General features: G+C 36.0%; 3 protein-coding genes across 3 annotated transcripts; all 3 read right to left on the bottom strand.

Moving 5' to 3' along the window:
* Positions 1-218: 218 nt before the first annotated feature.
* LOC144855242 (uncharacterized) lies at positions 219-2686 on the bottom strand. The gene is made up of 4 exons (XM_078713048.1): positions 2627-2686; positions 2370-2528; positions 1799-2039; positions 219-793 (listed from the first exon to the last, which is right to left on the bottom strand). Exons 1-4 carry the CDS (start codon positions 2684-2686, stop codon positions 219-221), a joined length of 1035 nt encoding a protein of 344 aa, XP_078569174.1.
* A 1616-nt stretch (positions 2687-4302) lies between these two features.
* On the bottom strand, positions 4303-6565 carry LOC144855850 (protein rolling stone-like). The gene is made up of 3 exons (XM_078713795.1): positions 6297-6565; positions 5596-5815; positions 4303-5065 (listed from the first exon to the last, which is right to left on the bottom strand). The coding sequence occupies exons 1-3, from the start codon at positions 6456-6458 to the stop codon at positions 4536-4538; spliced, it is 912 nt and encodes a 303-aa protein (XP_078569921.1). The 5' UTR covers positions 6459-6565; the 3' UTR covers positions 4303-4535.
* Positions 6566-7048: 483 nt separating this feature from the next.
* LOC144855367 (protein rolling stone-like) lies at positions 7049-12698 on the bottom strand. Its single transcript, XM_078713204.1, has 3 exons — positions 12499-12698; positions 9115-9340; positions 7049-8572 (listed from the first exon to the last, which is right to left on the bottom strand). Exons 1-3 carry the CDS (start codon positions 12577-12579, stop codon positions 8007-8009), a joined length of 873 nt encoding a protein of 290 aa, XP_078569330.1. The 5' UTR covers positions 12580-12698; the 3' UTR covers positions 7049-8006.
* Positions 12699-14363: the final 1665 nt, after the last annotated feature.

Raw genomic sequence — 14363 nt, 5'->3', positions numbered from 1 at the left:
AACTAATTGTTAAGCAATATCTTGTTGAATAGAACAATCAGACTGCGCATACGATTTATACATGGCCACGTTTTGTTCTAAAAAATGTAACAGTTGATTCGCAGCGTTCTATAGAGGGCCGCGGTTAGAGATATGGTGTTCAAAGAACGTATTTGTTTGATTGGCAGAAGTGCTTAGTGTTGCAAAATCGTTTGATCACACCGTCGATACGTATCCATCTATTCATTAATCCATTGTTGAATAATGTTTTCCTTGATCTTGATCAACAGCCAGAAGAAACTATTTGAAATTGGTGCTATTATGAAAGTAATAAAAAACGTGAAAAGAAGAGAATCGCTAATGTTGTTTTCCCAATCGAGATGATTTTTATAGATGTATCTATACCCCTTATGATTTAGGCCTCCGAATGTCCAAAATATCACTGTAAATAAGATATAACTCAGGCAGAAAAGAGAGGCGTAGATGACGTGGCAAAACCTATACGGATTGGCAATAACTATGGCGTCTATGCTACAAAGAACGGTGTTGATGCCATGGACATGGGCTCCAAAGATGTGATTAGGACGTTCTTGAAGCCAATAGACAATGGTGGCCCCGATCGATGTACTGTAAGCTATCACTTGCAAGAACCACATGAATGAAAAGTAGTTTGGTAGTTCCCGTTTGTCTGTTAGTCCTTTTATCATATTGTTCTTATTTCGATCGCCTTTTTCAACAACATTCAGTGTTATAACTTCGTCTACTGTAATAGTTTTTTCAGACTCGTCTGGGGAAAAATTAGATAGTAAAGATCATTATGTCTAAACCATTGAACCTTACATTTAATATACATTTATTTACATTTACTTTATTGACTCTCATCGTAAGTTACAGTATTGTCATGTTAAAACACATAGAAAACAAATAAAACACAGAACAAAAGCGATTCAAATTTTGAATCTTGATACAGTAGACATAAATTTCAAAATTGACAATCTATGTATGTTCAAGTCTAATTTGATAAATTCCCACGTCCGCGTACAAGTAAGTTGACCAATCACAATCGGTAGTTCGGATGGTGACCGTCACTTTGATTTCTACGTCCGTTGCATAAGGCAGGGAAAGTTCCCATAAAATCGGCACAGGTTTAAGTGTCTTCTCGACCTTAGTTCTGATCGTAGAACAGGTTTTTATCGGATAAGTATGTATACAGTGTACACATCTGATTCGTCGTGTGCACTTTAAAGAACCCATCTTTCGGAAGAGTAGGGGTTACCTCGGTGTAATGCATTATTATAACCCCTGCCATTCATTAGGCGCTGTACTACTATGGCTGTCAGGCATTAAGGCCCATTTACACTAGGACGATAACGATCGACGATAAATAGATAAATGTGCATTTTTCATACATAACACAAAAGAAATATAAAAACTTTTCATTCTAGAACTATAGAAAATGATGAAAATGATATTTTCACACGTCCAATCAAATGACGTCATGATTAGTAAGACCAATAATATCGTGACAATACAACGATTTAATTGTTTTTATTTATCATGACGTCATTTGATTGGAATTTAAAAAATATTATTTTTATCAAAGACCGCATAGGGGCCTAAATGATTGCCCTATAGTTCTAGAACGAAAACCTTTCTAATTTATTTTGTTTTAGGCCTATGTAAACAAAATGCATGCTTATGTTATATTTATATCGTCCATCGTTATCGTCCTAGTGTAAATAGGCCTTTAGGCTTAATCCAAATTTCTTCAATTGAGGATGAATGCTATCATACAAATAAAACAAATGTGTAGGCCTACCTGCATTATGACGTGTATAGTGGTACACGGAGACGGCGATAGCTGCGAACATGAAGTAGCCTGTCAGTCCAAAATAACTCCAATATGAAAGAAAAAGAAGCATTTTCCATTTTTGATCAGAGGGAGTGTAGTGTGGTTCATTTCCCCATTCTCTGACAATTAATACTGTCCATACAAATTGGTACAACGCTATCATACACCGGTACAGAATGTATAGTCCAGGAAATCCGTCACAATTAAACTGTAAAATAAATTAAGATTGAATTGAAACCGTTGAAATGTGTTAATGAATCTAAAACATGAAATAACATCTTGATGATTGAGGATATCTTGAAATAATTTCAATTGGATCGTAATAATATAGGAGTGAATTTTTCCAATACATCGAAAAGTACGAAATATATACTTACTACGACGTTTCGCAAACGCTCAGTTTGCTTTTCGATCTAATGGAAAAACAAAAAAGACAATTCAGTCCTTTTCTTCTGAGGCAATAATTTATCTCGGCTTCCATGCATGGAAGCATCACTTCAAGCAAAAGAAAACACTCGTGTAGGTAGGTAATACTTACAGCTGAAAAAGCAAATCTTTCAGGTGTTACCCCTCCAAATCCACAAACCGATAGGAAGTACGTTCCGCATTCTGACCAATGTTTTTGACTAAAGCCAAATTTCTTGGCCGCACAACACCCATTCCTTCGAACTGTTCTGACTGTGTTTACAGCACTTATCTTCACCAAAAAATAGGAAGGAATTAAAATAACTTTAATACCAAGCCTATGTATTGAACTAGATGGAAGGTCGTCCATTGCATGGCCTTCCAACTCACTCGCAGTGTAACACTGTTTTTTTTATCTGGGATATAATTAACAGACAACACTATTGTCATTTTACAATGGAGGTGCAAATCCATCCATTCAAATTATGTTCTTCTACTGGTGTAGGCCTACTGTGTCGTTCATTGCGTGCCTTTCCAGTAGCGTAACACTTTTTTTTAATTAATCCGCTATTGTAGTTTTCAATAGAGGTTCAAACCTTACTTAATATTACCATGAACATATAGGTCCATGCTATTACAATTTGACTTATGCATTCAAATTGTGTTGAGTCAATAATTAAAAGTATTTTTCTAAATCTGATAAACAAATCATGTTTGCAACTGTTCACAATTACGCTGAGGCTGCATTATAGGAGTATGACATTTTCATTCGTGTTTGATGCAGTCATTCAGGCGAATTGCCTGACTTTATTAACTTTATAGGCCTCAGTGGCTTTATTCACCATTCACACTAAGGAACACGCTTTCCCTTAAAATTAAAAAAAATCTCCTATCCGTAAATGAATACAATTTAAGTGAAATACTTAATATTTAAGGGAAATATCTCGCTTTAGTATGATTGGTGAATACAGCCACTGGTCTCTAGTTTTTGATAAAACATTACATTACTTAATTTTGAAAAAATATTAATTAACAAAAAGCAAATTAATTAATGTCGTTCTCTAAGCAAAACATAAATCTGAAATTACAAGCATGATCATTTATTTGGATACATTATTAATGGTTCTCGGCCCCGTGACGACAACATTTTTAAGTATTATAGAATTAGGGTTTAGAGATTCAACAAGGCCATAATACATGGCTGTAGTCGCGTGCTCAAGTTAGTGTTTACCGACCAACCGACCGACATAGTGAGCTGTAGAGTCGCTAAAAATGACCTGAATAATAATGTGAAGCGCTTAGATGCTCTGTGCATGAAGCGTTATATAAAAATGACATTATTATTAGTAATGTAATCTAAAAACATCACAGGCACATAATAAATAAACCGCCCGGTGACATACCGAAATTAAGTTAATTAATTTGAAACGATAAAGATGAGGACATCAATCGAGATTCGAACCCGATCGGTCTGCATTTTGCACCCAGCAACGGAGATGGTCATGTGCTATATAAAAAGTTCGTAAACCATATATTTACTGAATTATGACTTGATTAAAATAATTTTAAAAATACCCCTGGATCAAAAGGCTATCAAATGTGGAATTTCCAGAGGGCGTCTTTCAAAATTATAAAAGTTGAAACCGTGAAAACGGCATCATTACCGTATGGAGAGATGAGTCGATAGATCGAAAAAAGTGTCGAATTTTCAGTCTTATGTTGTGGTGTTTTGTGTATCAAAGTAGACGCGATGTATTATAGTAATATGCGCCTACTACAAGGAAACATTTGTTGCACTGTGGTAATATTAATTTAATATAAAATATTTTATCTAATAATACCACCGTTTTCAGAACTATTTTCAATATGTTCTAGTAATACTTTAAAAAAGTTTTTAACTGTCGAATTCGTAAATAACAGTGGACTTGAGGTTACGGACGGTATACCTAACTTGCAAGTGTATATAAAAAATATAAAACTGTATAATGTTCGGTATTTATTTTTGTTTCCAAAAAAATGACATCATACATTGCATACATCATAAGCATTTAGCCTACCAGACGTATGTTACGTTCAACTTTCTTTCAATCCTTTGCGTATCAATGGATTTAAAACATAGAAAATTAAATTAAAATTGCAACTCTTACTTTACATGTTATTTTACAAGTTTTCTAGGTTCAAATCTGTTAATCAGCAGGTAATGCTAGTTAATGTATAAACGTCTTTAATTTTTGGAACAATAAATTTACATATAACGTATAAAAAAATGAAATGAATAAGTTTTGAGAAAGAAAATACTTCAATATGGTTTAAAGACGATCTCTTTCATTTTGAAGAGAATCCAAAATAAACAATGTAAAAACGGAGCGCCAACACAAACAGTGAGAGCAGCTATAGATAACGATGTTTGAGAGTTGTTCTCCCAGTCAAGATGACCTTTATAAATATATACATGTCCACTCGAATCAAGACCACCTTTTGCCCAGTAGATCACCGTAAATCCAAAATAAACTAAAGCATATAAAGATGGGTATATAAAATGAATAAATCTATATGGATTAGCAACGATTAAAGAATCGATAACAACAAGCAGTGCATTGACCCCGTGTACGTGAACTCCATAAACGTTAATGATATCTTCTGCAGGATCGTAGTCTAAAGTCCAGTAAAGAATTGTCACTGCGACGGCTGTACTGTAGGCTATAACTTGTAAAAACCACGATAGTGAAAAGTAAATTGGTAGGCGTTGTTTTCTTGTACCCCTTGTGTTGCATTGCCCATCTTCAATGCGTTCTACGTCACCCACTGTATCTGATGCATCTGTAGGCCCTATAAATGGAAACGCAACAGTATTGTTAAGTAGTGAGACCTAGTATAGGTTTTTATTTATGATAACCGATGACGAAAGGTGTGTCGTCGCCTGGAGCATAAACCGCCAAAAATAAGGCGAAGAGGCACGTCCCACTTTCCCCACATGACCTAACTTGTTCATAGGTCATCGGTCGTCGCAACGCAAAACAACGTAAGCACAAAGCAAGTGAGTTGACCAATCACAAGCGACAGTTTAATCGTGGTTCCCACTAGATACGCAACGCAAGGACGTACGAGTAACTCAAGCGAGTTGACCAATGACAAGACATCACTGTTCGAATACTCCGTCGCTTGTGATTGGTCAAATCACTTGCGCTGCGTTACGTCCTTGCGTTGCGTCGACAGGAAACCAGCCTTTAAACGACTATAACGCAGTCATTAGATGATCCATCGCGTACGTCGTTGATTGATTATTTACGGCGCGCTTAGTGTTGCTTAAGTGGGAACCAAGCAATAAACCCATTTTTAATCTTTATCTATTTGTTTACCTTTGTGATATGCAATTACTGCAAACGCAGCAACAATGAAATACACGGTTAGCCACAGGTAACTTAAGTTAGATACGTAGATGAACCATTTCCATCTGGTATCGAAATCTTCGTAACGAGGCTTGGTTACCCATTTTATTACGACCAACAACAACCAGAGCAGTTGGTAAAAAGCGATTGCACAACGATAAATAATATACGTTCGTGGCTGCCAATTGAACTGAAAAAGAGGGAAGAATTGGTTTATGTTTTAAAACTGAATAAGTGATGTGTCTAGATTAGTCTAGGTTCTAGATTAAGATTTTGGCACAGATTGCGTGTCACACATTTGGAGGGAGAGAGGCAGGGAGCGGAGAGAGAAGCAATAACTAGAACTTTTATCATATTTTATGTCTACTAAAGTCTAAAATTACAAGACGGATAGATGTGCACGGCTGCAGATGGTCAATTGTATTTATGGGAGAACAACAGCGATTAATATATAAATAATCGGAAACAAACGAGTTTCTTGAAAAAAAATCAGTTAATGCACCGATTGCCTTCCATAGCGAGCGCCCTCAATTGTTGATGACGCTGTAAACAACTAATCACACAACTACGTACTACAGTTTATTATTTTGTTTTTGATAGTTACTGTCTGTATATGCCAATTTATTTACAGCTACATGCTATAAAATCATGCAACAGGCCTGTATACTTACAATAGGGACTGCGAACCTTTTTGCAGACTCTGTACGAAATCCGATTGGCTGGAAAGCGTCTTCTGGCCAAGACTTAAACCTCCGGAAGATCGTACTTAATAGACCTACTACGATCCAGAATCGTCTCCGAACGATTTTTGTTGAAAACATTATACTGTACATTAGTTCTGTAGGCCTATATATCTTGCCAATGTTTTAATGAATTATAAGATAACAATAACATAACGATGGCCATTGTAGGCCCAAGTACAGGACGTGTTTTTATTACTGTAAAGCTCTTAATCGTCTGCAAAACAATGCGCGAGAGGGCGAGGCGGCGACTTACTCTCTATGGAAACTATGGCAAGCAAAAGTCGCATTTCAGAGAGTTTTTTTTTAATCATTGATCAAATATTATTATCAATTATTTTGCTCATTTATTTTATTGTTTTATTTTGGTTGCACAACTAACGACAATGTGTGCCACTGGTAAAAAAAAAGTGATGACCAATAAATAAATCAATAATAAATTAAGTTAGCAATTACACCTCTGGCTCTTGTGTATAATAACAATAGTATTAAGCATGTGTAGAATTACTGCAGGTACCGCTCACTACTAACATAGCGGGTAAATTCTACCGCGGTGTATTCGGTTATCGGTGGACAGGATTAATTTATTAAAATTGTAAAAAATGAACGAACATCAACAATCACCAATCTTACAATATAAAAGCATTTATTATTACACTACAAAACAGTTTTAACGTGTTTCCAATTTTATTTTACCCGTATAAAATTATTTTTCCTTTTTGTTTTAATTTTATATTAACAATAGAAAACACTTATTTGAGGAAATGAACATCGAAATTAAATTTAGAAAATGTCAACATTTTATTACAATTAACGATTAAAATGATTAGAGGGAAAAACACACCATTATAATTAAATTAAATACAATAATATAATAATAAGACAATAAGAAATACTGGCGACAGCAATAATGTATAGCAAATTAGCAACATTGCACCTTTAAATATACAATTTTATGGGTGGTTTCACAGGAAAAACAGAGAGCATTGTGTGATTATATTTCCGTCGAAGTATCTCCCATTTCCCTGGCTTGACGGATATCATTCATATCCATCATCATGGACAACAATATTAGATTAGAAATAATAATTAATACCAGATAAATAAGAAAAAAGTAGATGGCAAGATTTAAAAATAAACACATTGGGGCTCGATAATGGGCCAAGCGTAAGAAGTAGGCCTAGGCTAAAGATGTACGAACAGCTACAAATAGCGACGCTGGTCGAACAAGCTTTCATGTACTTAACTCATAATTAAATTAGCTTCCTTAAATTAAATTTGTAGGCCTACGTAAATGTTTATTGAGCTGCGCTCAAAGTTCAATTGATGCCCATTTGTATACTTACAATTCACTCTAAAAGCTTGCATGTTTACCCATACATTCAATCTTAAATCTATCTATGCAAAGATAGCTTTTTTTAATTTCATATAGGCCTTGTTTCCGACTATACTGTATTATGAATAACTTTGTGAGCGACGATAAAGTTTTAATCCCCCGTATATTTCCCCCCTGATTTCCACTTTTCATAGGCCTAGCTCTTACATTCGTTAATATTAAACCCACAATGCAACATTTTGAATGATGGAACTTCCTCGCTATTTCTCACTTATGACCCTGATTTTAATAATACGTATTATTTCCTAAACAAATTGAGAAGATCCACAACATCGGCTCAATACAGCTTCCCTAATCTTAAAAAGCAACCAAAACAGAAAATGTAAAACAGGGGCTCCTACAACAACCGTCAAGGCGGCGATAACAGCTGACAAGCCTGGTTCATTCTCCCAATCCAATGACCCCTTATAGATCCATGGGTTTCCTACGGGATTGAGACCACCAGCAGCCCAATAGATTGCCGTAAAAATGAAATAAACCAAAGCGTACAGAGCTGGGTAGATCATGTGAAGAAGTCGGTATGGGTTGGCAACGATCAAAGAGTCGATGACCACCAGTAGTACGTTGACGCCGTGGACATGCACGCCGTATGCGTGGATCGAGTCTGTGTCTGGTTCGTACTCTAATATCCAGTAGAGAATTGTTACTGCTACAGCGGCACTGTAAGAAGTCACTTGAAGGAACCACATCATCTTCAGGTACCACGGCATGGTTGCGTCACCTTGGGTGTTGACGTGACTGGATCCTTCTCCTCGTTCAGACATCTCTATGGTTGGATCTTTCGAATGCGAGTCATCATTGCTGCCACCACCTGATAAACACATTTAGGCCTAATTAGTTTAAGAATATGCCTACCCTAATCAGGATTGCAAGATTACACTTAAAGCTGTGTAAAGTCACATTGTTATTATCAGTAACATTATTCAACATTGTGTCAGAAATAATTAGATTCCACAATGAACCCGTTCAGGCTTATCTATTTACCAGCTTCATGACCCCCAAGTAACCACCCCAGTAATAGCACAACGCGCACTAGCTTACGTCAGACTGGCGTGTCAAAGTGTCAAATCGAAACATTAATAATTATACCTGTGGATGAACAAAGTCCACTCAAATCAACAAGTCCCTATATTAGCACAGTTTAAACGGGCTCGCGCCGACACATACGCAAGCTTAAATCCTGATTAGGCCTCTATAGAAACAAAACGCAAGGACGTACTGTAGATGAAACGCAAAGCGAATTAACCAACGACAAGCGACAGTTTGAATAATCCATCGCTTCTAAATTGCGCTTACGTCCTTGCGTTGCATCCTAAAAACCAAGTTTTAGATGTGATGGATAACCATACTTACACGTATAGTAAACAGTTACCGCGACAGCCGCAAAGATGAAATGAGCCGTCAACAACAGATAGCTCCAATTAGATATGTATATCAGCCATTTCCATTTAGTATCAACAAGAGAGTAGTGAGGTTCTGTTCCCCATTCCACTATCACTAGAACGCACCATACCGTCTGATATATAGCGATTAAATACCTGTACAACAAGTAGGAGGTAGGCTGCCATTTCCAATTAAGCTGTAAGGATGAATTCAAAGAAATGCTCAGACTAATAGATGGTCTTAATTGGTTAATATGGCTAGGCAATACTGTACCCCATCCCGTTACCCGTGTGTATCTACTGTATGGGCCATACGTAGGACTGTAACCCTATACGATATGAAACATGTACTACAACAACAACATATTAATCGTCAAATTATTTTATTTTAGGCACATTTGCTAAGCAAATGTATCCATTGTCACCGTGTGTGCAGTGGTGTAACGGCTATAGCGCTCACTGGCTAAACCAAAGGGCCCCAGAGCTAGCTCAAGATCATGAAACAGTCCAATACAACTACCCAGCATTGGCGGGCCACTTAGGAGTGTTACACCAAGGCATTTGCCCACTATGTTACACTTAATAATAGGCTTACTCAGTTTAACTATAACAAGTAGATTTGCTGCTTGTAGTTTCTTATAAATCATAATGTATCTAGACTATAAACTATTGAAAAGTATGGCACCACTACGTACACATGTCAGCCTATACACTCTGGATCCCACTAGGATTAGATACGCGAAACTCAAGCAATTAGACCAATGACAAGCGACAGTTCGGATAATCCATCGCTAGTGATTGGTCAAATTGCTTGAGTTTCGCGTATCGTCCTTGTGCATCCTAGTGGGAACCAAGCATCAATGATTGGTCAGCAACACGTATTTTTAACACATTTACAATAGCCACACCTATACTAAGTAAATGTGATTATATGAAAATTCATCTAACATCTGTGAGTAATAATAGCCTGTTAATGATTATTTTATTGAAATAAGTTTGTCGTTACTTTCCGGAACGTTTCGACCCGCGTTTTGATAGCATTATGTTGTGCTTTCTTGAAAAAAGTTTAAAGGGCGCGCCACTGTAGGTCTAGGCCTACGTCTGAATTAATGTCTGCGCCCATCGCTTCCGGCACTTCCTGTATTCGAGATGTATCTTTGATAGCACAGCCTACGATTTCTAACTTTTATGTTTCTCTTTTTCTTTGAAATGTACTCAACCTGTAGATTAACCTAGGAATGAATCACTGTGACTTGCTATTTTATGATTGTAAAATGAATATATTTTGGCCTTGAAAATACAAATGCTTATTCACATAGGAACTGGTTTTGTGTACGTAGTCATCAATACCCGAATAATATATAAAAATTATTAGAAATCCGTTGATTGACATTGTTTCCGGTTTCCGCAGGCAATCTCCCCCCCCCCCCCCCCGGCCCTGATGTCAAGAAAGTATATTTTCAAATAGTAAATGAAAGTGAAAATGACGTTTGGATAACATACATGACCAAATCTTTGGAAAACAATCAAGTTTAGCAATGACGTTTTGTTTCAGGAATAACTGAAAACTCACCAAAACTAGATCACCCGATTCTCTGTATTGTAGACATATTGTAGACATACAGTAATGGCGATCATATCATCATCATCATCATGTATCATATGTGGCATCTGTTAGGCCTATTACAGGGTTACTAATATGTGACACTGTATCGCAGACTTTGCCTATGATATTGTACAAAACATACAGGAACCGGATAACAATGTAATTTTAGAGACTAATGCAATCTAGAAAAGCAATTAAGGTTATAGAAGTTTCAATTTGTTTAGAAATATACCTCATCGAAATCTAGTTAAAATAATGGTAAATATTCCTCCAAGCTATTGTATACAGTATAACAGAAAAGTATTACAAGGTCATTATTCCTAATTGTATTATTATATTGTATAGTATACGTCTTTAGTTGAATTTATGAATTGAAATTACCTTGTCGATAATCTTGACATTGGAAAAGGATTAGCGGTTGTTGTATTGTTTGCCGCGTCGTTAATACTTTCATTTAAATGTAACGTCACGTCAGTTTTGCATTGTGTAACCACAACAAAGTAAAAACAGAATCTTCGTGTGGGGTTGAAATATAGAAGAGGCGAATGTGTATCATAAATAGTTCCGTTTCAGATAAATATCACATTCAATTCAATTATTGAAAACTTTACAATAAACAATATAAACAAATATGTCATTAATTTGGATCAAACTTAGACGCCAAGGCCTGTCTCAGAAAGACCCAACTGCAAAACATAAACACTAAATAACAAAATAAGATTTGATATAAACAGGTAAAGGTGGCAAGATATTAATACATTTATGAATGATAATACAGTAAAATGTTTTTCCCATCTCTGATGTAAATTAAATTACGTCAGAGTAGGGCAAACATCTGACCAATTATATGTACATATTCATTGTTCTACAATCACCATCACGGAGCTATGTATTGTTGAGTAAAATATGTGACGTAAGTTGTTATTGCGTCTTGGGAATGTGTATTGTGGGTCAACAATATACATTTGAATGGTTGTTGTAGGGGTGACAATTAATCTATTGTGGTTTGAAGCGTGACACTTTACCATTGTTATTGTACAATCTGCAGACCTACTTACTCGAGTTTGGCGAAATACCTGACCATTCTAAACTAATTTTCCTAGGCCAGACTGAAAATTGCTACCGAATTGATAATCACTCACTCGCCTAGTATTCCAGTTTTGTGATACTTTCATGAGTCGCGTTTATAGGCTTAGCTAATGATAGGTCCTCCTAAATACCAAAACTTGCCAATTTAAAGTGTTAATTTAACGAAATATGATATGATGATCGGTCCATGAAGCCAACATACACGCCGGGAACGCGACGTGGAGAATCGGTATAAAGTATTTATTTGAAGAAGTATGAAATATGATAACCGTTCTCAAGTTCATAAAATCGTTTGTTGATATTACTATCTACAACAACGCAACGTTTTCAGTACTGTACTGAATTTATATATGATCAATAAATCTTTTTCGTATAGGCCATGCCATGATAATAAATAATTCAATAAAGATTTATCGTTTGGTACTTATACAGGAACAAGAGAAAGTTGGACAGGAAATAGGCCTTCTTAACCATACCCATGTATATGCACACACATAAGCCTGGGCCTACATTATACATACGGTACATTATATAATACATTTATATAGGCCTACATATATTTCTTACAAAAAAAATATAACATCTTTATTGAGAGTGATAATATAGGCCTACATTATATTTATATTGATAAAATATTACATGGAATGATAGGCTACTTACAGAAGGTATTGTAAATCTTCTGGCCGACTCCCCTCCAAACCCTAACTGTGTGAAATGACATTCGGTGCCTGGACCACACATTGTAAACGATGCTATCCCCAATCTATCAGTTAGTCTATGACACAGGAGTTCTGTTCAAATTCTCAAGTAATAGCAATGCCTTTATCGCTGTCCTTTTATTATTCGCTTGAACAACCAGTTGTGACGTCAGGTGTGGCGTTTTCAATTACTCACACACTGACCTTGGCGATCGACGTCATCATTGACCGGTGCCTGCTGAAGTGAAACACACTGAAACAGTGTGAACGCGGATCTACTAAATATTGTCACGACATTTGGCGAATATTCTGTGATTTGAAAAATACTGAGCTAATTTAAACTCAATTAATTAGCGCAGGTGTGAACGTGATTTTTAATCAACTGGAACGCTTGCGTAGTTTTATAACAGTTTTGCCAACAGCGTACACCAGCGCAATTATACTTGCCCCAAGTCTGTATTGGCTTTTTTTATTTTATTTTTTTTATTTCGATTTTTGTCTGAAAATATCCAAGTATGAAACGCCATATTATGTGCAAAACTATTTATCTTTTTACTAATATTAAGACAAAACTCCGTCTGAAACCCAGACTACAGCGCAATGTATCAGTGTGGTGATTCTACGACGTCTGAACAGGCGTTAAATATAAAAACATCGCGTTTACGTTCTGAAGTACTCGTTCAGGTTTCGTTGTGCTGTTTATAATATTGCTGCGTTTATTTATAATTTCAGTTTTCATAGAATATATAATGGTGGCATAAAAAACATTTATAACGTAAATAATATGCAAAAACCTGAATCGATAATGGATTGTTTACAACATTAAGCTCTGTTTACACTATCAAAGTAGTTTGAAAAAAAAATGTAATGTTTCCAAATATGGTTGTGATATGCTCAAGTATGATTGATATGAAATATCATGTCCTTATATGGCACATCACATTGTTTTTGTCACACATAAAGTTTGATAGTGTAGACAGAGCATCTGTATCTGTATATAAAGTTTAAAATAAAATAATATTAATAATATATATAAATTAGGATGAACTAAAAAATAATTAGAGTAACAAATTTCAATATAAACTATAATTTATTAACTTAATTGGCTTTGCGTCTTGAAAAATGTAGGGGACAAAAATAGTACTGTATAATAAAAGAGGGCGTTATAACAATTTTCAAATTCATTAAGCATGCCACCAAATATTCTCCACCAACCACTAAATAGATAGAGGGCGATATGAAAATGAATCTCGCATATCAACCTTTAAAAAAAAATTGTACGCTCAGGCACTTGGGCTTGACATAGTTCTGGTTTACTATTGACAAAGCAGTTGGTTATTTTGAGGGAAAAAATACGAAGCAAAACAATGAAGCAACTCAACCGGGATAGGAAACTTGGTGAAGCCTGATCATCACTACCAGTGACATAATGTCATCGCTAACTGCGCATTGTTCTCGTTTTTATGTGCCACTTTACTCTTTCGCCTTTGTTATCGTCCCTATCATTATTGTCATCGTTGTCATTTTATATCGATCAGACCGTATTGTCTATTTCATTCTTTCCATTTATTTATCCAAATGGCCGAGCGGTTAAGGGAGGGGCGCCGTTTACCGTACCTAAAGAGCCAACAACATCAGCAAGGGTTCGAGGCCGACTCGCTCCTAGTTTTGGTGTAGGAACAAGTCTTCTCGGATAAGGACTATAAACCGTAGGTCCAGTGTACACAGTTATAACCTGTGTGCACTTTAAAGAACCCAGTTCATTATTCGAAAAGAGTAGGGGGTTACCCCGGTGAACTGGTTCACAAAATAGCCCCTGTATCAGGG

This window comes from Antedon bifida, chromosome 11, assembly GCF_963402885.1.
Source record: "Antedon bifida chromosome 11, ecAntBifi1.1, whole genome shotgun sequence".
In the NCBI taxonomy this organism is placed as follows: Eukaryota; Metazoa; Echinodermata; class Crinoidea; order Comatulida; family Antedonidae; genus Antedon; species Antedon bifida.
Note: the sequence above shows the minus strand (reverse complement) of the source record. Positions and strands in the feature narration are given on the sequence as shown.

Bases quoted from the DNA above. Each gene is read 5' to 3' on its own strand.
- LOC144855242 (XM_078713048.1), bottom strand. From the start codon at position 2,686: ATGACAATAGTGTTGTCTGTTAATTATATCCCAGATAAAAAAAACAGT. The intron at 2,529-2,626 runs GTGAGTTGGAAG...TTTTTGGTGAAG, and splicing joins AAAACAGTGTTACACTGCGA to ATAAGTGCTGTAAACACAGT. The intron at 2,040-2,369 runs GTAAGTATTACC...TTTATTTTACAG, and splicing joins AAAGATTTGCTTTTTCAGCT to TTTAATTGTGACGGATTTCC.
- LOC144855850 (XM_078713795.1), bottom strand. From the start codon at position 6,458: ATGTACAGTATAATGTTTTCAACAAAAATCGTTCGGAGACGATTCTGG. The intron at 5,816-6,296 runs GTAAGTATACAG...CCTCTTTTTCAG, and splicing joins AAAGGTTCGCAGTCCCTATT to TTCAATTGGCAGCCACGAAC. The intron at 5,066-5,595 runs GTAAACAAATAG...TTCCATTTATAG, and splicing joins AGTAATTGCATATCACAAAG to GGCCTACAGATGCATCAGAT.
- LOC144855367 (XM_078713204.1), bottom strand. From the start codon at position 12,579: ATGTGTGGTCCAGGCACCGAATGTCATTTCACACAGTTAGGGTTTGGA. The intron at 9,341-12,498 runs GTAAGTAGCCTA...TCATCCTTACAG, and splicing joins GAAGATTTACAATACCTTCT to CTTAATTGGAAATGGCAGCC. The intron at 8,573-9,114 runs GTAAGTATGGTT...TGTGTTTATCAG, and splicing joins GGTAACTGTTTACTATACGT to GTGGTGGCAGCAATGATGAC.